This window comes from Meles meles, chromosome 14 (assembly GCF_922984935.1).
Source record: "Meles meles chromosome 14, mMelMel3.1 paternal haplotype, whole genome shotgun sequence".
NCBI lineage: Eukaryota > Metazoa > Chordata > Mammalia > Carnivora > Mustelidae > Meles > Meles meles.
In genome coordinates, this window is record NC_060079.1 from 12294837 (window position 1) to 12320313 (window position 25477).

A 25477-nucleotide genomic window follows, 5' to 3' on the forward strand; every position below is an offset into this window, starting at 1 on the left:
TGCCTTTTCATTCTCTTAATGGTGTGTCCCCTCAAGAAGAGAAGTTCATAGTTTTAGAATTCTGGTTTATCAATCTTTTGTATTTAACACCTTAGTGTCCAGTTCAATAAATTTTTGCTACCCCCAGATCATGATAATATCCTTCCATGTTTTCTTCTAGAAACATATCCTTCCTACCTTTTACATTTTAGGTAATGCTCTATTTCAAATTAATTTTTCTATATGGTGTGAGGTAGGAGGGATCATGACCCCCCCCCATAAATATTCAATTAACCCAGAAGCATTTAGTGACAGGACTCACCTTTCCCTATTGAATAGGACATCTTCTCCATAAATCAAGAGACTTCAGAAAAGCTAACCTTTAATGATAAGTTCTAGTTCCAAAAAAGAACTTTAGAAATTTTAGTTTTTTGTGATCAGACTAAAAACAAATATTTTATTATGATATATCCAGAAGTCTGTTCAAAATACTGATTTTTTTCAATAAATTCCTGAAATCTTAATGAATGCAAGACTGTATGCTACCCAGTATGAAGTCCACATTAAACCTTCCCTCATTATCTAACAAACAAATCAATCACATCCAGAAATACATTGAATGTTATAGGTCATGCTGATATGAGTTGTTTTGTATTCTGTACTCTTTAGAAGCTTACTTTAATTTTTAAAATGTTCAACTTGTTAAAGTTAAAAAATGCAAAAATTCAGTTATTTCTTAAAACTTTTAAATTCAGCTTATAAAACTTTTCCTATGCACAGAAGTGGCAGATTTTAGAAGCCATTTTTAAGGTGCTTTTGCATAATGTTTAATCCCATTTCATACCTGGTTAATTAAATGCCACCAAAATTTTTACCTACATTTATAAATGTAATATATTTTATTTCCTTCTTATTTCCTCAACTGTCTTGCTCAATAAAGCATATTAACTTACATATAAATACTTTTATAAACCTAGTAAATTGGCCTTACAAGTAATATAAGCCTAAACTCCTAACATTTCCCAAAAATACTTAACATAAATTAGGTAACAACAACAAAAATCACAGATCTCCATTATTCCATAATACATTCTAAACTGGAATTGCATGCTTATCATCCTCACTAGCCACAACAAATATGCACATATTCCTTAACAGGAAAATATTATTATTGCAGCTTTGATTCTCTTAGACATTATATTCTTAGCTCTAAATCTTCCAGGAGTTGAAAGATGCTTAGCCACTGCAGAAGACAATTATCATCCAAGTTAACCAAGGTAACATTTAACCAGAAATTTCAGCTGGTGTGAGATCTGGAGCTACGGACATTCTCACACCAGATATTATACAATCCCATTTAATATGATGGGGGTTGCCTTCTTAACATATTGGTATTCTCTACAACCAGATAGCTAGCATAGTAATGAAACTGTCAGCAATTTTGACGGGACACACTAATCCTTATTTAAAGCTGCTACGCCACATCAAAGGCGGGGGAGTGGGGATGATAACATTACTAAGTCATTAGTCTAATGGTAGAATTCCATCACTCTCAGGAAGGTTAATTACTTGATTGTAACCTGCTCTTCTTTATCTAAAGATAGACAAGTCTTGTGTTTTCCATGTAACTCTAAAGACTTTTAAACTTGAAAACCATAAAATATGTATTTTCTGCCTAACTCTAAAGACCTTAAAACTAGAACAGACAATGGCATTCTTATAGGGTCAACGGGCCACTCAACTTCTACAAATATTAAAATACCAGTTGAACTTTCCATATCTCATAGTTCTTTGTCTAGCATATAGTCAAGTTCTAAGATTATTCCTTTTTTTTTTTAAGATTTTATTTATTTTTCAGAAAGATAGAGAAAAGCAAGCACACACAGGGGGAGCAGCAGAGGCAGAGGAAGCAGCAGACTCCCCACACTCAGAACCCGGAGATCATGACCTGAGCTGGAAGCGGTCGCTTAACCAACTGAGCCACCCAGGCTTCCCTCAAGTTCTAAGATCATTCTTATTCTGCAAACATACAGACACAAAAACAAATGAGATAGCCCCTGCATCCAAGAAGCTTAAAATTTAGCTAAAAATATATCCATAGTTTAAAAGAATTATATTGGACAACCCTTTCTGTCCACACATAAACCCTACAACTAAAGCCTTGCTGAGAAGTTCCTCACTCAGCTAGAAACAAGAGTCCTCAAAGTCAACAAACTGTAAGATAAGACCTTCAAGAACTTAGGATAATAGAAATATTATAAAAAGTAGGAATTCTGGATAAAATGTAACAAATATCCTTCTATATACACAGGTGATCTTACCAGAGAGTAAGAGAAATACCCAATGGCCAAAAAATAAATAAAAGCAAGCTGATGGCATGCCAGTCCTTTGGGATTTCCAGGCCTCACACACCTAAGGGCTTGAGATTTAATGACCACACGGGAAGACCTGAGACAAGACCTTAGCCTTAGGCCCATACCAAAGAAGTTGGAACTAAACTGTCACACACAGCCAGCACTGTCAAAGGACTACAACCTCACTGACAGGGTTGAATTTAAAACACACATGTAGAAGAAACAAGTACCTCTGTTTAGGTGGGCCTATCATCCATTATTTGCAGAGTTAGACCCATGTCCTCCCTTAAAATAGTAACCAAGGGCTTGCTGTCATGTGATAGGAGATTCGATTTTATACCACCTTAGGCAAAGAAACTTACCTAACAGTGGTCCTGGGCAAGTGACATCCCAGGGCACCTGGCTGAAGCAACACAGACCCTCTCTGAAGTGACATCCCTCTAATAAGACCTTAGAATGACTAAAACCTTGAAGAGACATTCTTAACTTTACCACAAACAAGAACCAGCAGAAATTTTAAAAAAATAAAAAAAGATAACTCCCAATAATTTCTGATAATAGAACTATTAGCTATAGAATATAAAATGAACGCTTAAGATGGTTTTTAAAAGCATGAAGAATTTGAAACAAAAGAAGCACAAGTCTTAAGTAGTATAAATAAAAATAAATCCACAGTTAGATAACTCATCATAAAACTGTTTAACACCAAAGACAAAAACACAATCAGGAAAACGATGAGAGAGAAAAGACCAGTAACCTATATAGAGTTAGACTGATGATATAAGCCAGAAGACCATAATAATACTATTACTAGGGTCATCTCTTCATAACATAGAGAACAAATAACTGCCAAGCTGGTGTTCTAGATTAAATTATCATTTAAAAGTGAAAGGAAAATAATGGTATTTTGAGACAAAAATTGAGGGTTTACCGAGAGATGTGTGTAAGAACTACTAAAGGATAGACTTCAGCAAAGATGAAACTGAATCTAGAAAGAGTGAAATATAAAGAAATGGTGAACAAAATTCGTAAACACATGAATAAATCTAAAAAAGTATTTTATTCATTCATTCACTCAACAAGTATTTATTGAATGCCTACACTGTGCTGAGCACTATTCTTGGTGTTGAGGATACAGCAGTAAAAAAGTCAAAGGCCCTGATCTTACCAAGCTTCCAATGTAGTAAGTAAACAATAAACACAGATTAAAATCAGGCAGCAGCAAGTACTATGAAGAAAAATAAAGCAGAGTAAGGGAACAGAGTGATGACAAGTGAGGGGGTAAATTATTTTTTAATTTTCTGAGTATAGCTGACATATAACATTACATTAGTTTCACAGGTACAACACTGTGATTCAACATCTCTATACATAATGCTGTGCTCACAGGTGTAGCTTCCATCTGTCAAAGCCATTACAACACCACCGACTCTATTCCTGATGCTTCATTACACTTCATCCTTATGACTTACTCACTCTATAAATGGAAGCCTGTACCTCCAACTCCCCTTTCCCCATTTTTCCCATCCCCCTAGGGGGATACATATTATAAATAAGGTGGTCAGGTAAGATTTTCTAGGTGACATGTGAACAAAGACCTAAATAAGGTGAGGACATCAGTCGTCTAAATACCTAGTGGGGATGGGGTGAGGGCTAGGGGAATGGGCAATGAAAACTAGAGATATTTTTTGAGCACATCCTATGTGCCTGGCAGTTCTTTACACTTTACTTGTATTCAGTATACTGTATTCAGTCATACATTCTCAAAACAAACCCATGAGGTAACTGTAGCATTGATCCCCAATTTACAGAGGAAGAAAATGAGAGAGAGACTGAATGGCTTGTCCTCACAGACACTAAGTGACAAATTTAGGATGAACCCTCAAAGTCTGGCTAATTATCAAGCTCCTGGCAAAGGAAACAGCCTTCCTAGAATCTGAGCTCCTGGAGGGCAGGAATCTTCCCCCTACTTTTTGCATTCATAGGGCCTAGTATACAGTGGGTGCTGGGTATGTTGAGTTGAACTGAATACAGACAGAGCAGAGGGATAGGGACTAACTTACCACTACCTTGTTCCCATTCCTTAGTTTATCTCTAATGAATTAAAATTTCTATCTTTCAGTTGTCCGTTCTGTAACATAAAAAAAAATAGTAGAAATACCAAGTTTTTAGGCACTTGTTGTAATAAAAGTCTAGAATTCCAAAATAAAGATTTCAGATGAGTGACTGAGTTCTACAAAATAAGACAAATGCTCACTAGAGAAAACTTACACAAAAGAAACAAAATAATGAAAGGACTTCCCACTCTTAGGATTTAGACCCTGGAAAACATCTGCTCCCCTGTCCTCACTCTCAAATGATCTGCTTGCTTTTTTCCCCCTCAATGAAATAACCAGAAGAAAACTTCCACAAACGCTCCCCACTCTGTATGTAGCCACTTCTCTACACCCACACACTGTGTAACTAGGGGCCTTCCCTGCAGTTACTTTGAATCAGATGCTTTTGTACACTAGACCGGCTCTTCCCTGTCCACTCCAGCACACTGCCCTTGATGTCTTCCCCTCCATCCCTGGCATCAACAGTTTTCCCCTTCCCTGCTGGATGTTCGCCAGCCTACAATCACCCTACCAGTCCTCTCCTCTCTAAAATAACAAATCTTGACTCTGTGTCTTCCCCAACTACCACTCAATGTCTCTAAAAAAAAAAAATATTACTGACAAGGGGAGTAAAGATTTTATTTATTTATTTGACAGAGAGAGAGATCACAAGTAGGCAGAGAGGCAGGCAGAGAGAGAGGAGGAAGCAGGCTCCCCGCGGAGCAGAGAGCCCGATGCAGGGCTCGATCCCAGGACCCCGAGATCATGACCTGAGCCGAAGGCAGCGGCCTAATCCACTGAGCCACCCAGGCGCCCCCCCTTGTCAGTAATATTCAGTGAAGCGTTACATGTACTCATTGTTTTCAATCTGTCTCTTCCCATTCTCTGAACCCACTCCACTATTCACCACCATTCCATGAAAACTATTTATCACAGGCACTAATGAGCTCCATGTTGCCAGATTCAATACAATTTTCAAATTCTTATCTTTACCTACATTCAGAATTCGATAGTTGCTTAATAGAATAAGAACCTCAATTTCTTCTTAAAAAAAAAAACAGAGATAATTATAGTATCTATTTTAAAGGATGGTTGTGAGAATTAAGAAATAAAGCATGTAAAGAATTTGTGAGCACAGTACCTGATTTACAATTAGGAACTCAATAAATGTCAGTGTGGTTAATCAACACTGCTAGCTGCATTCTACCCACAGTCTAAAAATAAAGCCCACTTTATCCTCCAGAAACAGAATTTTGGAAGAGAAAGGACTCTAGAACGTTTTTAAAAAATGAGTATAATCTCAACCTGCCAATCATATTAGACAAATAACCTATTTCACCATATAAAGAAAGACATTAAAATGTCCTTCTTAAAATTTCTTACTTGCTGATGATTCCTAAGTAACTAACACTAACTCCAATCTCTCCCAAGTTCTGGTTCTCATTTCTAGTTCCTATTAAACGGCTTGATCTAAAAATTTAATCATCTGCTCCAATTTTTCCCTCAATTCTCTATATTTCATTAATCACAAAATCCTATCCATTCTATCTCACTAATGGCGTTCACATTCATTTTCAATACCGTATGCCTAAGAGAGCAAGGGCTGTGTCTGATTCTGAATCCCACCATATCCCCAGCATAGTACCAGCATAATATATGACACAGTACTTGTCATATAATAGGTGCCAGCATCCTAGCTAAAGCTTCCCAGGATGCCTGCATTATTCTCTCTTACTGGTTTCTGGAGGCCAAGGTCTGTGGGGAGTGTCTATTACATTCATATTTTCCACAAGGCCAAAGATCATGCCTAGCATATGATGAATGTTCGTAAAGATATATGTTGGCTATATCAATGATATCGTGTTTTTCTTCCCAAGCCTTCAAAACAATTTTACAAAACAATCTCACCATAATATACATTTTATAGGGAGAGCAATGAGGCAAGGAGAAGGGAATTTAATGTGAAGGACTACTCAAGTAGTGGTGGAACTGCTAAAAACAAAACACATACAGAAAACTTGCTCTCCTGCCTCTTAATCCCAAGAAAATAACAGCAAGAGCCTGGATGAAATGCCGTCAGAATGAGATGGTAGCCTACCCTCTATTGGTACTTGACACTGGCCTTACTTGATCTTTTTCCACTACAAACTGGGACTTAAAATACTAGCAGTAACGTAATTTATTTGGGTACCCAAAGAAACAAAGCAACAACTTTAATACCAAGTCAATAAGAATTTCCTCTTTGCTGAAATTCTAGAGAATAGCACAAATTGGATAAAAAACAATCTTACTATTTCTATATACAGAGAAACACAATATGCCATTTTCCTTGGTTCCAGATAAAAGAACACTGGAGGGCCTATTAGAGTTCTATTTTACCTATACATAATAAGCCGAATGACTAATTTCAGGGCTCCTATTCTTACTGCCATCTGTCCCAAAAGCTGTAACTTAAAAAGACCTAACATATTTATTTTTTAAGTCGAATAAAGAATGGTTTACTGAATATATGCTATTTCAAATATTGCTCCAATGCAGGAAATCTGTTCCACTGCTTCAGATCTCATGAGGAGAGACCTCTTTCAAATGGTCTCCTTTAAAGAGAATTCAACTGCGTGCCTGGGTGGCTCAGTCAGTTAAGGATCTGTCTCAGCTGAGGTCATGATCCTAGGATCAAGTCCCCCACATGGGGCTTCCTGCTCAGCGGGAAGACTGCTTCTTCCTTTCCCTCTGCCCCTCCCCACTGTTGTTCTCTCTCTCTCAAATAAATAAAATTTAAAAAATAAATAAAGGGAATGCACTTAATAAACTTAATGGAAAATATCATAAGTAATTTAATTAACACAAAGTACCCTTTAACTTAGGACACTAAGAATGATCTGGAAGCTTCATCTCTCTGGAGTTTAATTCTAATATTGCCACTATCTCCCATCATAAACCGCTTATAGCTCAATTTCCTCACATTTAAGACAATGAATCTAATTCATTTTCAAAGACTGTTTTGATTTATCCAAGCAGGGGCTGGTGATTTAAAACAGGATGGTGATTAAACTCAGCAGAGGCATAACATATAAGGTATAACTTAAAACAATGTGGCAAACCATTGCAGGAGACCACAGTCTACAGATTACCTTGGTGTGCAGAAACAGGGATAGAGAAGTTTTGTGTTAAAAGTACATTAAGTGGGGGTGGGCTTGAGTGGCTCAGTGGTTTAAAGCCTCTGCCTTCTGTTCAGGGCCCTGGGATTGAGCCCCACATGGGCCTCTCTGCTCAGCAGGGAGCCTGCTTCCCCTTCTCTCTCTCTCTGCCTACCTCTCTGCCTACTTGTGATCTCTGTCAAACAAATAAATAAATAAATCTTAAAAAAAAAAAAAGTCCATTAAGTGAAAAGGACAGGGTTACCAAGTTAGTAGCTAATGCTGAATACATCAGACGCATCCCAGAAACTTAATATAAAACAACCTAAGTTACATTTTCCTACTGATTCACACTGTAATTTCAGTGTGGTGTTCCAAAGGAAAAAAAAATTAAGTATATTTAAAATATCAATACTTATTTCATTAAGTATTTGCGGCTCCTTTACTCTCTTCCAATCTCTAACAAAAATTTAACCAAGTAGATTACAGATCTATATATGTATTAGGACATATATATATATATATTAAAACCCACAGATACCACTGAATGTATGTAGGAAAGTAATGCAGTAAAATCGATATAAATAAGTTGAGGGGCGCCTGGGTGGCTCAGTGGGCTGGAGCCTCTGCCTTCGGCTTGGGTCATGATCCCAGGGTCCTGGGATCGAACCCCACAATCAGGCTCTCTACTCAGCAGGGAGTCTGCTTCCCCCCTACCCCGCCTGCCTTTTGCCTACTTGTGATCTCTGTCAAATAAATTTTTAAAAATCTTAAAAAATAATAATAATTTGAGAAGATTTGGGTTCAAATCCTGGTTCTGCCATTTGTTCAGATGACTTTGGGAAAATAAACTCTATAAGCTTCAATCTCAATGAACCACAGGTGCAAATGGGGTTCATAATAGTAAGTTAGCAATAGTAATATGGGCAAACAATAATAGTAGCTATTTCGTGGGATCACTGGAAGTTTAAATAAGATAATGCTTATAAAACATATGGTTAGTGATCAATAATTAGTTGTCATCCCTTCCCTGAAAATGACTACCAACTTCACAAGAACTGGACAATTAAAAAACAATTATCTTCTCTACAAGAATTATTACAAATATTTCAGAAAACAAAGGATTTATGCAGAATGAGCAGAGAGGAAAGTTATCCTTTTTAAATTCTGTTATTCCCCTATTATTTATCTGAAAAAAATGGTAGTGTTTTATTCCAGAGTTGACCATTCATTTTAATTATTCATTACATGTCAGTTACTGTCTTTTTTTTTTTTAAGATTTTATTTATTTGGTATATATAGAGAGATCCCAAGTAGATAGAGAGGCAAGCAGAGAGAGAGGGGGAAGCAGGCTCCCTGCTGAGCAGGGAGCCCGATGTGGGGCTCGATCCCAGGACCCTGAGATCATGACCTGAGCCAAAGGCAGAGGCTTAACCCACTGAGCCACCCAGGCGTCCCATGTCAGTTACTGTCTTAAACATTAAACTCTTCTAATTAATTCCATGAGGTACAGATTACCATTTTACAGATGACAAAACTAATATCTGGAGAGATTAAATAACTCGTTCAAGGTCCAGAAGCAAGTAAGTGACAAGAACAGAATTCAAACTTCAGTCTCATAGACTTAAGTGTCTTCCCATTGAACTAAGGGATATACCCACTAATCCACTATCTCTAGGTGAAAATTTCATTATGTTTTGTTTTATGTGACCTATAGAAGACACAAACTTGTAAAAGAAGAAAAATGTCATACAACTCTAACCTCCCAAAACTTTCAACACTGAACTTACAATCTTAGTATTTATTTATTTTATTAGCCCATGAATACTCAAGGTATTATACAGAATTCCTTCACTAGTAGAACCATGTGAAGTTGTTAGGTGTTTTTCCATGGTTGTTGATGATACATGTCGGAATGGGAATCTTTGTCCTCCCCTTCAACAGACAATATACAGTCTTGGATTTGCTTTTTATTCTGATCCATAGAAAAAAAAATACTATATATAGTATGTAACGGCCACATACGGGGAAAACTTTTTTTAATTTAGTATGGAGAAAGGAGGTTCAGAGAAATACATTCTGGTCCATTCATCTGTTGCTTTCATTAAGAGTAAGGATTAAAAACACAAGCACAAAAATAAGTAAGATCTGTGTTATAAGCAGCTAAGGGAGGACAAATAAAAGGAAATAATGGGTTAATGTTTCTCTAATAAGAGAAGTTTTCAGGTAAGTGTTCATCAATGGGCAAATGCCAGCCATATTTTTTTATTCAGTTTGAGCCACAAATATTAGAGTTACTATCTGTGGCCACTGCTTTTTGAAATACATCATGGTGCTCTAGCAATTCAGAACAGATATTTCCTATATTGTAAATTATTCCCAGGACTAAATGACTTCACTGGCAAATTCTACCAAACATTTAAAGAAGAGTTAACACAAATCCTTCCCAAATTCTTTCAAAAAATTTTTAAAAAAGAGATCGCTTCTAAACTCATTTTACAAGGCCAGCATTACCCTGATATCAAAGTCAAGAAAACTATAGACTGATATCCCAAAGAATACAAAAAAAAAAAATAAAGATTTTGTTTCTTTATTTGAGAGAGAACAGATGAACAGGGGAGGGAGGGCATGAGGGGCAGAGAATTACGGAGAAGCAGACTCCTCAGTGAGCAGGGAGCCCGACTGAGCCACCCAGATACCCCAGGAATACAAAAATTCTTAACAAAGTATTAGCAAAATATTCCCATTGAATATGAATTCAACAATACATTCAAAGGATTATACACCATGACGAAATGGGATTTATGTCTGGAACATCAGGGTAGTTCAACATACAGAAATCAATAAATGTGATACAATACATTAACAGAATGAAAAAAAAATCATATCAACATCTCAATAGGTACAATAAAAAAAAAAGAGTCTGACAAAACACAACAGCCTTTTGTGATTTAAAAAAAAAAAAAAAACCTCCACAAATTGGGTATAGAAGAAACATACCTCAACATAATAAAGGCCACACACAATTAAACTCACAACTAACATCATACTTAAAAGTGAAAATGGAAAGCTTCTGCTCTAAGATCAGGAATAAGACAAGGCTGCCAACACTCATCATTCTTACTCAACATAGTATTGGAAGCTCCTGCTAGCACAATTAGGCAAGACAAAAAAATAAAAGGCATCCAAATCAGAAATGAAGAAGCAAAAGTTGTCATTATTTGCAGATGATATTATCTTACAAATAAAAAGCCCTAGAGACTCAACCAAAATTCTCTTAGAACTAATCAACAAGTTCAGAAAAGTTGCAGGATATAAAATCAACATACAGATGTCAGTTGTGTTTCTATACACTAACAGGGAAACCTCTAAAAAGAAAGACAACAATCCCATTCACAACAGCATCAAAAACAATAAAATACTTAGGAATACATCTAACCAAAGAAGTTAGAGAATACTTTGAATACTACAAAACTTTAATGAGAGAAATTAAAGAAAACAAAAATGGAAAGATATCCCATGTTCATGGATCAGAAGATTAATATTGGTAAAATGTCATCTACACATTTAACACAACAATCCCTATCAAAATTCCAATGGCATTCTTCACAGAAGTCAACAACAAAAACAACAACAAAAAAATCTCTAAAATTTGTATGGATCCACAAAACCCCAAATAGCCAAAACAGAAGAACAAAGCCAGAGGCATCATACTTCCTGATTTCAAACTATACTGCAAAGCTTTAGTAATTAAAACAAGATAGTACTAGCATAAATACACACATGGACACCAGTGGAAGAGAACAGAGAAAGCAGAAATAAACCCCTGTGTTTATGGTCAACTAATAGTTGACAAGACAGCCAAGAATACTCGATGGGAAAAGAATGGTCTCTTCAACAAATAGTGCTGAGAAAATTGGATACCCACAGCAGAAAAATAAAATTGGATCCCTATCTTACACCAGTCATAATAATGAACTGAATTTAAAAGACTTAAACATAGGACTTGATATCATAAAACTCTTAGAAGAAAAAAAATGGAAAGAAACTCCCTGACATTGGTCTTGGCAATGATATTTTGGATATGATATCAAAAGCACAAGAAACAAAAGCAAAAATCAAGTGAGTCTAACATCAAAATAAAGTTTCTGCACAGCAAAAGAAACAAATCAAAAAATGAAAAGGCAACCTTATGAATAGAAAAAAATAATCTGCAAAACATGTATCAGATAAGGGAGTTAATATACAAAATATATAAAGAATCCATACAACTCAACAACAACAACAAAATCCAATTAAAAAATGGGCAGAGGGGGCACCTGGGTGGCTCAGTGGGTTGGGCCTCTGCCTTGGGCTCAGGTCATGGTCTCAGGGTCCTGGGATCGAGCCCTACATCGGGCTCTCTGCTCAGCAGGGAGCCTGCTTCCCCCTCTCTCTCTGCCTGCCTCTCAGCCTGCTTATGATCTCTCTCCATGTGTCAAATAAATAAATAAAATCTTTTAAAAAAAAAAGAAAACAAAAAACCAAAAATGGGCAGAGGAATCAAATAGGTATTTTTCCAAAGGAGACATCCAAAATGGCCCACAGTTAGAGAAAAAAATTCTCAACATTATTAATCATCAAGGAAATGAAAAAAAAAAAAGGAAAAAGAAAATGCAAATAAAAACCACTATGAGATATCATCTCACACCTGTTGGAATGGCTATCATCAAGAAGACAAGAAGAAAGTGTTGGCAAGAATGTGGAAAAGAGAACCCTTTTTCACTCTTACTGGGAATGTAAACTGGTTCAGCCACTATGGAAAACAGTATGGAGGTTTATCAAAAAAATTAAAAACAGAACTATCAAATGATTCATCAATTCCACTGCTGGGTATATATCCAAAGGAAATGAAAACATGATATGGAAGAGATACATGCACTCCCATGTTCACTGCAGCATTATGCACAATAGCCAAAATATGAAAACAATTTTAAGTGTCTACCAACAGATGGATGAAGAGGTAAAACATAACATACAGTGTCTATCAACAGATGAATGAACATACATTTATGTATATGTAATGGAATACTATTCACTCATAAGAAAGAAATCCTCCTCCCATAAGAAAGAAATCCTCCCTCCAATTCAACAACATGGATGGACTTGATGGCATTATGCTAAGTGAGATAAGTCAGAGACAAATACTATAGGATATCACTTATAGGATCTCACTTATAAGCAGAATCTAAAAAAACCAAAATTGTAATAACAGAGTTAAATACCAGGGGCTGAGGAGAATTGGGAAGATGTTTAAGAGTACAAAGTTGCAATTAGTAGATAAATAAGTCCTGGAAATCTAACACACAGCACAGAGATCATATACAACAATACTGTATTATAACTTTCAAAGGTGGTAAGAGACTAGATCTTAATTGTTCCCACCAGGAAAAGAAAAAAAAAAAGAGATAATTACATGACATGATGGAAGTGTTAGCTAATACTACCATGGTAATCAAAACTACCATAAATAAATAAATAAATATATATATATATATCTCAAATCAACACACTCTACACCTTAACTCATATAATGTTATATCTCAGCTATAGCTAAAGTTATTGCAAGCTTTTAGCTGTACACTAGAAGTATATTTCTGAAGTAATGACTTCCAGAAAAAAACAGGTATTTTATCACACAAAATTTTCAAGTTCTGAAAAATCAAAATGGCATTATTTCTTTTCCTTGGTATTTACTTTGGAACTTCCACGGTAACAAGCCTTTGACTCCTGAAATGTTGCCTTTTAAGAAGATAATGGTTACCTTAATGCAAAACACCTGAAAGTGGTTACATCTGTGAAAAGGGCTGTACTGTTGTAGACCTCAGAATCATCATCTAGTGTTTTTATAACGGGAATCATAAAATTATCCGTAACTCAATGGAAAAAACCCTGAAGGAATAAATTAGCCACTTTTCACAGCTCTTTAAATGCTTTTTAAAAACTTCAAGAAATCAACAAGTTAAATACATGATCACAGCTATTGACCAAAGAAAATTTATTTTCTATGATGCAACACTCTGGCCACAATACCACTTCACAATCAAGGGGACTGAAAGCCAGAAAGCCCTAAAGTCGGATCCTGGCCTACCCTAACTGAGGCCTAACTCAGGCCTCAGTTTCCTCATTGTGAAAATAATGGAATTATTCACTCAATGTTCACTGAACGCCTACTATGCGCCAAACACTGTGTTAGCAATAAAATTTGTTATTTGTTATTTGTTTTGTTTTGAGAAAATAAAAACATGGCCCTTGCCCTAGCAAAGCTCCTAGTTTTGTGAACAAAGAAATGCAACATGGTAACTGCTATGCACGGAGCTCTGTGTTTGAGCAAACTCAGAAAGGCTGCAGAGAGAAAATACAGTTCAGCTGAGAATGGAACAAGGAATATGAATATGAGTAGCCCAGATGGGGATCATGGGAATCCCCTTAACAAAGAACAGACTGTGCAAAAACAAAAAGACAGGAAAAAACGAGAAGCAGGTTTAATGTAGATGACACGTAGGCTGCACTACAGGGAAATAAACTTAGAGCCTGATATGCCACACTGGGGAATCTGACCTTTAACTTTTAAGGAATGGAAAGGTTCCTTCTACACTAGGACTCTGGAAACTGGCTGTAGGCCCGACCAGATGAATCCAATTTGTCCACCATTTCATCTAAAGTTGTCAGAATCTTTTAAAGCAAAAAGTTTTAAAGCAAAAAAGCCATCCATGTTTTGATGCTGACAGAAAATTTAAAAGACCTCACATAACTGATAAATTTTAGGACTAGCAGCAGATTTCTATTGTTATGATTTGTAGTAGTAAAAATTCTAAAAGATACACGACAAATGATTTACTTCTGTATCAAAAATAAACTCTGCAAACTATCAGTGTGAAAACTGAACAAGTATTAAATTTGCATACCCCCAAATATTTTTTCATACTTCATTCAAATAAAGCTTCATTCTCTTCACTCTGAATATCAAAATTAACTATAAAGTACCTAAAGAGAATATAAAGTCCCATTTACCTGTGTTCTGCAGGTACAGGGGGCGGCCAAACAGCAGGATCTCTAAATGGTTCATCTTGACAAGATACAGGGAAATCTGGGGGCTTGTCAATTTTAAAACTTTCCAAAGTGCTGACAATACTTTTAACTTGTTCGTATTCTTCCAATAATTCCTGCCGAACCTTAAAGAAAATAACCTCTATGCTGTAAACTGTTTAAAGTTTATATGAATGTCAAGTAATAAATTGCTATAGAATGCCAGTTTTCTTGGGGCGCCTGGGTTGTGCCATCACTTGAGTGTCCCACTCTTGGTTTTGGCACAGGTTCTGATCTCAGGGTCATGAGCCTGAGCCCCGTTGTCAGGCTCTGTGTTCAGTGCAGAGTCTGCTTGAGATTCTCCCTCTCCTTCTGCCCCTCCCACCTGCACACACCGGCACACTCTCTTTCCATCTCTCATAACTAAATCTTTAAAAGAAAAAAAAAAAAGAATGCACATTTTCTCAATGTCACTCAAACTATGCAAATTGAGTCATTACAACATATTTAAAAAACAAAACTATTTAAAGTAATATAGATAGGAGGGTAGGAATTGGATTGAAAAAACACATTACATACTTTTTTGCAGGCAAAGTATATGTTTTTCAAAATGGAACTCTTATTTCTACTAAATGAATGTGATGACCATTAATATAATTTAAAACAAGCAACTAGGTCAGTAACAAGTTAACCATTCCCAGAAATCTAAAATGTTACGCTAAATCCTTTTAATATATTTATAAATAGCTTTCAAAAAATTATCAGCCAGAATTTTCACCAGCATTTCCTACTCCTAATATCATTAAGTATGAAATGCCTGTCATAAGCATCTGAAAACCTTAGGTGCTCGAATACTAAGCATCACCCATTTACAACTTTTATTTAAATTCTCCTTCATCTAAAATTTGAATTCTTCTGGACTTGTTTAAATTCTTTCAAGTGTTGGATAAAGTTCATTTTGAGTTCACAGGCAAGATTTTTTCCATATTTAAGAAACTTCACTGAGTACCTACTATGTGGAAATTCTTGTGTTTTCAAACTTTGAGACGAAACTAATTTTCAAAGGCAAACAGATAATGGATTGAAAATTACATTTACAAATTCATTTTAACAATTCTAATTTGTTTTTAACCAGAAAGCACACTTGACTGTAAAGCAGAGAAAAGAAAAATCTAGGTAAAATTCAACTGCTAATATTTGCAATTTATACTTGGGAGAAATGAAATTACAGAACCTAATGGAAATAAACATAGTAGAAATATCCAAATAGAAATGGTCACTATTTAACACAATTGAGAAACTCTCCAAAATATTTCCAAGCTAATAAACCACTCTTGCCTGTGGCTAGTATGTAGGACAGAAAAAAAACACAATTAAAAATTCGACTCGAGTTAAAGCAAGTATATTGTTCTCACTCAAAATAATTTGGTAGTGCTTAAGTTGGAAAATAAGCCAAATTTACCCTGAAAACTTAGTGAAACATCAATTTCTGACATGGAAAAATTAAAAGAAACGCTTGAAAGGCATTAGGACATTAAGTGGAAACTTCAAAGAAATGCTTGACTTTGTACTTTTAATTTTAAAAGGATTTTAAGTTTTAAGAATAAGTGGGGAAATTCTAATTCAAGTTTTTATTAACTGTACTAGTATATAATCAAGTTGTACAGTCAAGAGACACAGCAAATATATTAGTTTTATTAGATTATTGACTCCTTTGTATTTGTAGGAAGACTTTCAAAAGAAGAGGAAACTCTCTTAAAGGAAAAGTTTTATGAAATGGGTCAAAACTACATGTAAAAATGAAAGGGAAAAGGGCAAGTAGAAATACCTTATATCAAAAATTTGTAATTGTACAAAACTAAGTGACTGATCGTGAAAATTTTAAAAAACTGAAAGTAGATTCAATTAGAATTAAATACCTTCAAAATATGTCTCATGAAGCTATGAAAAATATATAAAATATTAACTGAGTAAGACAAAATTATTCAGAGTACATTTTAAATATATATTAATATATTTCAGTATTTGGACAAATAAGAACTATTTACAGAACCTCCGACTAACTCTCCAACTCTAGTCTCTCAAGTACAATGAAGGACTGCCCTCACTCACTGAATACTGGAATGTGTCTTACCTGTTGCCATTTGCCTTTGACAGCCGGGTCTCTGACTGACAGGCAATGTCTCTGAATCTGCTGTATCACCCCCTGGTAATACACCATTGATGAGTCATAGTTTCCAAGAAGTGCATATTCTCTTCCTTTCTTTGCATTGTCACAAATCTCAGCCAAATTCATCTTCCTCCAGAGACCTACACAGAATACATAATGTCTTCTTACTGAGTTTTCGGCACCAACTTCAGAACATTTTTTCTTATTCTTTAAAATATCTGCTTAAAACTACTTTCAAAGTCAAAATGGTTCTCTTTCTTTGAGGTTATCTGAATGCATTTTATAATACTGAACAAAGTTTCTAATTTTGGAAGTACAAAGGATATCATGAAAGAACACCTAAGGAGATTACACAGAGAGAAATTACACAGCTCTGAACTATTGACTTATGTTAAAGGTACATAAATTGGACACTAGTTCTCCTGCCCATTTACAATTACCATAAGTTGTAATAACAATAAAAATAACTTGATCATATTCAATTTATTCCTGACAATTTAGTAATAAATATTTGAATATCACATATTTTTTCCACTGAAAAAACTGCAGAAATTAGTCCTAAAACATTTTGGCCCCCAAAACCAGAAGTCCTACTTAAGGAATACATTTTAAAGGAATAGCCTATAGTTGTCCATGCACAATTTATATGTATTTAATTGTCCCACACAACTTAAATCTAAGCAAAAAAACAAGAATTAAACTAGCTAAGCCCTTTTTGCTCCTCAACTTGTAATATTCTATGATTTTGTCTATAATTTCTGTCTGTGCAAATAACTATCACTGATCTTTTCCCTTCGACAGATGCTAGGAAGAAGAGTTATCATCTGAACCTCCGGTTTCCACCAAAGCTGTCCAGCCCAGTAATTCTGACTTTTCTTCCTGACTTCCCAAACCCATCCAAGAATCATCCAAGGCTCCTATGCAAAGATACTTTCTGTCCAAGACAACAAAGAATAGGAAGTTCAGAGATACAGTAGAATAACATCCAGGAAGAGTCCAAATTGCCCTACTCTTATTGTATAGAACAGTAAACCAATGAATCCACTTAGTAGAGAAAATCAAAGTATTTCTCCATGCCTAACCCAGTCAAGAAATGAACACATATTTCTCCAAAGACATACAAATGGACAAGAGACATATGAAAAAATGCTCAACATCACCCAGCATCAGGGACATACAAATCAAAACCACAATGACACATCACTTTGCACCTGTCAGAATGGTGAAAATTAGCAAGTCAGGAAACAATAAATGTTGGCAAGAATGCAAAGACACGGAAACCCTCTTACACTACTGGTGGGAATGCAAACTGGTACAGCTACTCTGGAAAACAGTATGGAGGTTCCTCAAAAAGCTAAAAATAGAACTACCCTACAACCCAGCAATTGCACTACTAGGTATATACCCCAAAGATAGACATGTAGAGATACAAAGGGGCACATGCATCCAGTGTTTATAGCTGCAATGTCTGTAATAGCCAAACTATGGAAAGGGCCCAGACGTCCACTGACAGATGAACAGATAAAGAAGATGTGGTGTACATACACAATGGAGTATTACTCAACCATCAAAAAAATGAAACCTTGCCATCTGCAATGATGTGGATGGAACTAGAGGGTATTATGCTAAGCAGTGTAAGTCAATCACAGAAAGACAGTTCTATGGATTCACTCATATGTGGAATTTAACAAACAAAACAGAGGAGCATAGATGAAGACAGTGAAAAATAAATCAAGATGAAATCAGAGAGGGAGACAAACGGAAGAGGCTCTTAACCAAAGGAAACAAATGGAGGGTTGCTGGTAGGGGAAGGGGGGTGGGAGGATGAGGGAACAGGGTGATGGACATTAAGAACGGTACATGATGTAATGAGCACTGGGTGTGATATACAACTGAGGAATTACTGAACTCTATCTCTAAAACTATACACTATGTATAAATTAACTGAATTTAAAAAATTTTAAAAATATTTCTCCATGCCTTCCTGAGGGAATTATAGCTTGGTGTTACTTAGCCCTTTCTCTCCACCTCCTCTCTATTCTTAAGTAGTTCAAAAACTCTTCCTCAAAATTAAGCACATCCAGTTCTAGGCATTTCCACTATATTCTTAAAAATAAAGCTGTTTCCTTTATGTTTTTTTGACATATTATTTGTCTTCACCCAGCATAAGTTCCTGGAAGAATGCAACTATGTTATTTGAGAATCAAACCGCAGCAAAGAGTACACTACTTTTGCAGTTAGAAACCAAAGCATTCAGTAGATTTACCCACATGGAAATCATGGAAAACCTCCTGTTCAAATCAGAACACTAACACCAAGCAATAAAGTCTTATTACAGAGAATGAGTTGTAATTAATAAATCCAGTAGAAACAAAGATGCTCCATGTATTATTTTCTTGTAAAGTCACTGTGACACAAAACATTAATTCTGCTAATATGTGCAGGTACACAACTACGCAGGATAAAAATATCTTGACATAAAGGGGTGAGCAAACCTTTTTTTTTTTAAGATTTTATTTGACAGAGAGTGAGAGTACAAGCTGAGGGAGCAGCAGGCAGAGGGAGGAGAGGGTGAAGCATGCTTCCCACTCAGCAAGGAGACTGATGCAGTACTCGATCCCAGGACCCCAGGATCATGACGTGAGGCCAAGGCAGACACTCTGAGCCACACAGGCACCCCAGCAAATTCTTTCCACAAAGGGTCGGACAGTAATTATTTTAGGCTTTAAGGGCCAACAGGTAAAATTGAGGACATTATATAAATACTTAAATAATGCGAAAATTTTCCGTAATTTTTATTGATAAAATTCAAAACATTATAGTAATAACTGCTGAGTACAACTTTTTGTAAAACCCATCTCCTGGTAAGAATGAAGCTCTTTTGTGGAGGCGTATAATATTCCACTTAGTTGAGATTCAAAATTTGTGTTCCCTATCGTCGAGATCAATTGCAGGGGCGCCTGGGTGGCTCAGTCAGTTAAGCAGCTGCCTATAGCTCAGGTCAGGAGCCCAGGGTCCTGGGACTGAAACCAGCACTGGGCTCCCTGCTCAGCAGGGAATCTGCTTCTCCCTCTCCTTTTGCCCCTCCCCGAACCCTTGTGCGCTTGGTCGCGCTCGCGCTCTCTCTCTCTCTCTCTCTCTCTCTCTCTCGCACTCTTGCTCTACTCAAATAAATAAATAAAATCTTTTTTTTTAATTAATTGCAAACATTCATATGGTAGTGCTACTTTTAAATAAGATTTTATGTATTTCATGTTTGAAAATGTCTTTTTTTTAAAGATTTTATTCATTTATTTGACAGGCAGAGATCACAAGTAGGCAGAGAGGCAGGCAGAAAGAGAGAGTTGGAAGGGAAGCAGGCTCCCTCCAGAGCAGGAGAGAGCCCGACGCGGGGCTCCATCCCAGGACCCCTGGGATCATGACCTGAGCCGAAGACAGAGGCTTTACCACTTAGCCACCCAGGTGCCCCTGAAAATGTCTTTTTACCTAGAAAGGTGCCACTGCATATATATGATTTCAATTCAGCATGTTCATTGTTTGGAAGATATCTACAGACTTTATTCTTAATATTTGTCTTTCAGCATGTCCTTACATTGCAGATTAATCACTTCCAATTAAAGGTTAAGGTGCAAATTCAATGGATTTTGTAAAATGGTAATTTCCTTTGCATTTGCATCGAAGTCTCTCAGAAGGCTGCTGAAATGGAGCTCAGAAATGATCTCTAGCAAATCTGAGTGACATCACTTCTTTACGGAGCTACACAAAACAGCTCCATATAACCACTGTTTTGCTGGTAATTTTAAGTTGAGTACATTAAGAAACATGATCAAGTCTGCAGCAAAAACTGATTTCCAAAGCCATTCAATGTTCAGTAACAGTGGTTGAGAGCAATTCCTCTCATTCAGAAAAACCTCAATTCAGCCCTAAGCTCAAAAGACTAAATTAAAACTTTACCACTACCAAGCCACTGAACTGCAGTGTGGTAGGGCAAGTCAGGCTACTCAGCTTCTATTTCTGATAAAAATTCATGGAGCTGACAAGGATTAAGTCCACAAGAGCAACACTCTTGAGTCTTGAGGCATGACAAGTTCTATGTTGCACAATATATTCATATATTCTCTGCAAAATACCTGCTGATCAATAAAACAATAAAAAGCCATAGATTTTTAATCACTCTACAATTTTGTAAATTACAGTTTTGTAAATTCATTCACCTAAGCCTTTTTCTGCTCTACATGTATTTTTGCCACCATCAGTTGGCAACCCTGGCAGATCCACCTCAGGTCGTACACAACTAGTGTTTTCTGAACTTTCTGTAAATATTTTTGTTTGCAATTATTCCATGAATACTGTTTTTAAAGCTAGTTCTTCAAAAACTTCAAACTTAGAATTGACTTCTTGAATAACAACGCTTGAGCTGTACTGGTAACCTCTGTCAATCCAGAAAAGCCAAGGAAAACCACTCAAAATCCTCTGCTTTGGTTTTTAATTGATTATCAATGTTCTCAACTCTTCCAGCAACTGTTCTCACCAAAAGGCTAATAGCTTTAAACAAGTTTATTTTCTCCAGACACATTTCTTTGGCCACTGCAATCAAACAGGATTTAGTTAAGCCACCATCAGTAAACAACTTCCTTACTTGGCTAACAAATGAGACACTCAGAAACCTAACCTCAGTGCAGCCTGATTTTCATTGTTAATAATTTGGGGAAGAAATTCTCCTATGATAAGATATTCCTTTTTAAATTTTCTAATTTTTCCAAACATTACTTTCCTGTGAGATGGGAATACTGTGATGAGTGATTAGTCTGGTAATGTCAGTGTATACTGTGTATCTTTTAGCACAGCTATGGTATCACTGCATAATAATCAATACTCTTTCATCTAATTTGACAATCCATACTCTAAGGTACTCTAGAAGTATAATACGCCAAGTCCATTTTTTTCTCATCTTTTCTTGTTTCAACGTGATGGGTAAAGACCACAGTAAATGGTCACAGAATAGTGATATGCAAGTTACTTATTGACTTTTTTTTTCCTAAATTTTATTTGACAGAGAGTGAGGTCACAAGTAGGCAGAGAGAGGGGGAAGCAAGCTAGCTCCCTGCTGAAGAGAGAGCCCGATGTGGGGCTCGATTCCAGGACCCCGGGATCATGACCTGAGCCGAAGGCAGAGGCTTAACCCATTGAGCCACCCAGGCGCCCCTCTTTTGACTTTTTTAGCCATTAAAAGAATGCAAAAACCATTCTCAGTTCATAGGCCGTTCAAAAAAAGTGGCTGGCTAGATTTGGTACCCAGATTGTTATTTGCTGACTCCTGCTTTCAGCTTCTATCTTAAGAATCTGGGAAGGGGTGCCTAGGTGGCTCAGATGGTTGAGCCTGTGCCTTCCACTTAGCATGATCTCGAGGTCCTGGAACTGGCCCACATCAGGCTCTCTACTCAGCAGGGAGCCTGGTTCTCCCTCCCACTCTGCCTTTCCACTCCCCTCTTGCTCATGCTCTCTCTCTCTCAAATAAATAAAATTTCTTTTAAAAATTAAAAAAAAAAAAAATCTGGGAACATGCAAGCAAATTAAACCCAAAAGAAGAAGAACATAATAAATTTAAGAACCGAAATCAGAAGAATAGAAAATTTCAATGTAGCCAAGCTGGTTCTTTAGAAATATCATTAAAATGAATACACCTCTAGTAATATTGATCAGGAAAGGGAAAGAGAAAACACAAATTAACAAAATCAGAAATGAAGGAGGGGTTAGCATTAGAAATATTAAAAGGCAAAAGAGGACTTAATGAAATGGGAAAATTCTATAAAGGTCACAAAATACCAAAACTTACTCAAGAAGAAATAGAGTGATTAATCTGAATAGTTCTATATCAATCAATGATATGCAACTTATAATTTATTTTTTTTAAAGATTTATTTGACAGAGAGAGATCACAAGTAGGCAGAGAGGAAAGCAGAGGGAGAGAGAGGAGGAAGCAGGCTCCCTGCCGAGCAGAGAGCCTGATGCGGGACTCGATTCCAGGACCCTGAGATCATGACCTGAGCCGAAGGCAGCGGCTTAACCCACTGAGCCACCCAGGCGCCCCAAAACTTATAATTTAAAATCGTCCCAACAAAACAAACAAACCCTTCAGATTCAAATGGTTTCACTAGTGAATTCTCCCAAAGCATTTAAGGAAAAAATAAAACCACTTCTAAACAAACTCTCAGAAAAAAAAGAAGAGGAAGAAAAACCACCAAGTTGTATTTTCGGGCCAATATTATCCAGCTACCAAAACCAGACATTATATAAAAGAAATTTACACACAAGTACCACTCAGGAACAGAAAAATCTTTAAAAGTTAGGTAGTCAAATGCAGTAATATATAAAAAGAATAATGCATTATGTCCAAAGAGGGGTTTATATCAAAAATTCAAGGTGGTTTTTTTTCAAAGTGGTTTACATTTAAAAAACAGTCAATAGAATTTTAGAAGACTAGAAATGAAATATATGATCATCTCAATAGATACATAAAAAGCTTTGACAAAAAAATCAACACCATTCATAAGAACTCAGCAAAATAAGAAGAGAATTTCCTCAACCCAGTAAAGAGCATCAGTGAAATACCCACAGCTAAAATCATATTCACTGTGAAAGAGTGAATGCTCTTCCCCAATATCAAGAAAGAACAAGGCCCGTATATTTGCTCTTATCCCTTCTATTCAACATTAGAACTAGAATTTCTAACTACTGCAATCAAGTAAAAAAAAAAAAAAAAAAAAAAAGGCATACGGATGGGAAAAGAAATTGCTTTTATTCATCTACAACATGATTATTAGTGGAGAAAATCCTAGGGAATCTACAATAGTTATTAGAACTAGTAAGTGAGTTTTGTAACTCAAAATTTATTTTGTAACTCAAAAGCTATTATGTTGTAGGACACAAAGTCAATATTTAAAAAATCAACTGCAAAAAAATCAACTGCATTTCTACTTATTAATAATGAATAATTGAAAACAAAAATCAAAAATGAAAACACTAAAAAATATTAAATACTCAGGGATAAGTTTACACAAAATACATGCAAGATCTGCATATTGAAAACAACCAAAAGTTTCTAAGGGAAGTTAAAGATGACCTAAATTAGTGGATATACAGGTGTGAGCATGCTTATGAACTGATACATTCAATAGGGTAAGATGTCAAATCTCTTGAGAGTGATCTATAGAGTCAATACAATCCCAAATAAAATTCCAGCAGCCTTTCTTGTAAAAACTGACAAGCTGATTTCACAATTTATATGGAAATACAAAGGGCACTGAATAGCCAAAACAGTTTGCCAAAGTAAAACAACTTATATTATCTGATTCCCAAGACTTACTATAAAGTTGTAACAATCAAGACAGTGAGGTATTGGCATACAGAAAGACTCACAGACCAATGGAACAAATTAGACAGTCCAAAACAGATCCATACATATATGGCCAATTAATTTCTCACAAAGTTGTCAAGGCAAGTCAACAAGGACAATTTTTTTCCCCAAAAAGGGTGCTGAAACAACCAGAAATCCATATGCAAAAAGAAACTGAACCTCAACTCTTAACATCAGATACAAAAATTATCTCAAAATGAATTATTGACCAAAACATAAGTTAAAACTATAAAACTTTCAGAAGACAACCCAGGGCATAGGGAGGGAGGGGGCACCATTTCCTCAAGCCCCAGTTGCCATAAGGCAATGCACAATGGACTGGCTGATATCATCATATACAGTAGGTTGCATTACAGGAGAGGAATCCTCAGTTTAGGGAACCCAATCTATTATACGGAACCTATCCTTTGTTCCAAAGGAAGATACTATCACTTTCTTCCAAGACTATAAGCAAGCCTAACCTTTGCTCTGAAGGAAGACACTCTATCTACTTTTCAAAACTGTTTAACTTGGTATCAGTTTCATGCTGGGGAGTGGAGTCCCTTTGCCTCTTCTGTGTTGATTGATTGATTGATTGATTGATTTTATTTACTTAATTATTTTGGTCTATGTCTTTCTCTTCCTTGGTTTGCTTCCTTACTTTTATGGAACACATTTTCCATATATGGGAGGTACAGTTTTTGAGCCTTTATTCTACCTTTATTTTACCTTCATAGTTTAGTGATAGTTTGGCTACTGAATGCTAGTTTGCAAATAATTTTCCTTCAGAATTTTGAAGGTACTGCTCTACTACCTTCTAGGCTTCAATTAAGTTCAAAAGACTGATCCTTTATGCATCATCTGTTTTGTTCCCCTTTCTGAAAGTCTGTGGGATCTTCTCTTTTGCACAGGCTTTCAAAAACTGTTGATGATGTATTTGAAATGGTCTATTTGGGACTCTTTCAATCTAGAAATTAATGTCTTTAATTTTAGGAAAATGTCTGAATTATTCCATTGATGATTTCTTTCCATTTTTTCTTTTTTTTCTGGAACACCTTTTATTCAGATGTTGGACCCTAGGTTGGTCCTCCCATTTTCTTACCCCTTCTCTCCTATTTTCCATCTCTTTGTCCTCTGGCTCTACTTTCTTCAAGATTTTCTCCAATTTACATTCTGATTTTTCTCTAGAGTATTTTTTCCTTCCGCATTTTCTTATTGAAGTATATAACTTATATAGTAGTACAAAAGTCTTAAATGTACAGCTCAATGAATTTTAA

The 25477-nt window shown here is 36.0% G+C and overlaps 1 protein-coding gene across 10 annotated transcripts in view; it reads right to left on the bottom strand.

Moving 5' to 3' along the window:
* KATNAL1 (katanin catalytic subunit A1 like 1) overlaps window positions 1-25477 on the bottom strand; it is a 77812-nt gene that overhangs the window by 39927 nt on the left and 12408 nt on the right. For all 10 annotated transcript variants that reach the window (XM_045978405.1, XM_045978395.1, XM_045978400.1 and 7 more), the window contains 2 exons: window positions 16769-16944; window positions 14620-14780 (listed from right to left, as the gene is read on the bottom strand). In XM_045978405.1, coding sequence (XP_045834361.1) covers window positions 14620-14780; window positions 16769-16930 — 323 coding nt within the window. In that variant the 5' untranslated portion in view covers window positions 16931-16944. The remainder of the gene's footprint in view (window positions 1-14619; window positions 14781-16768; window positions 16945-25477) is intronic.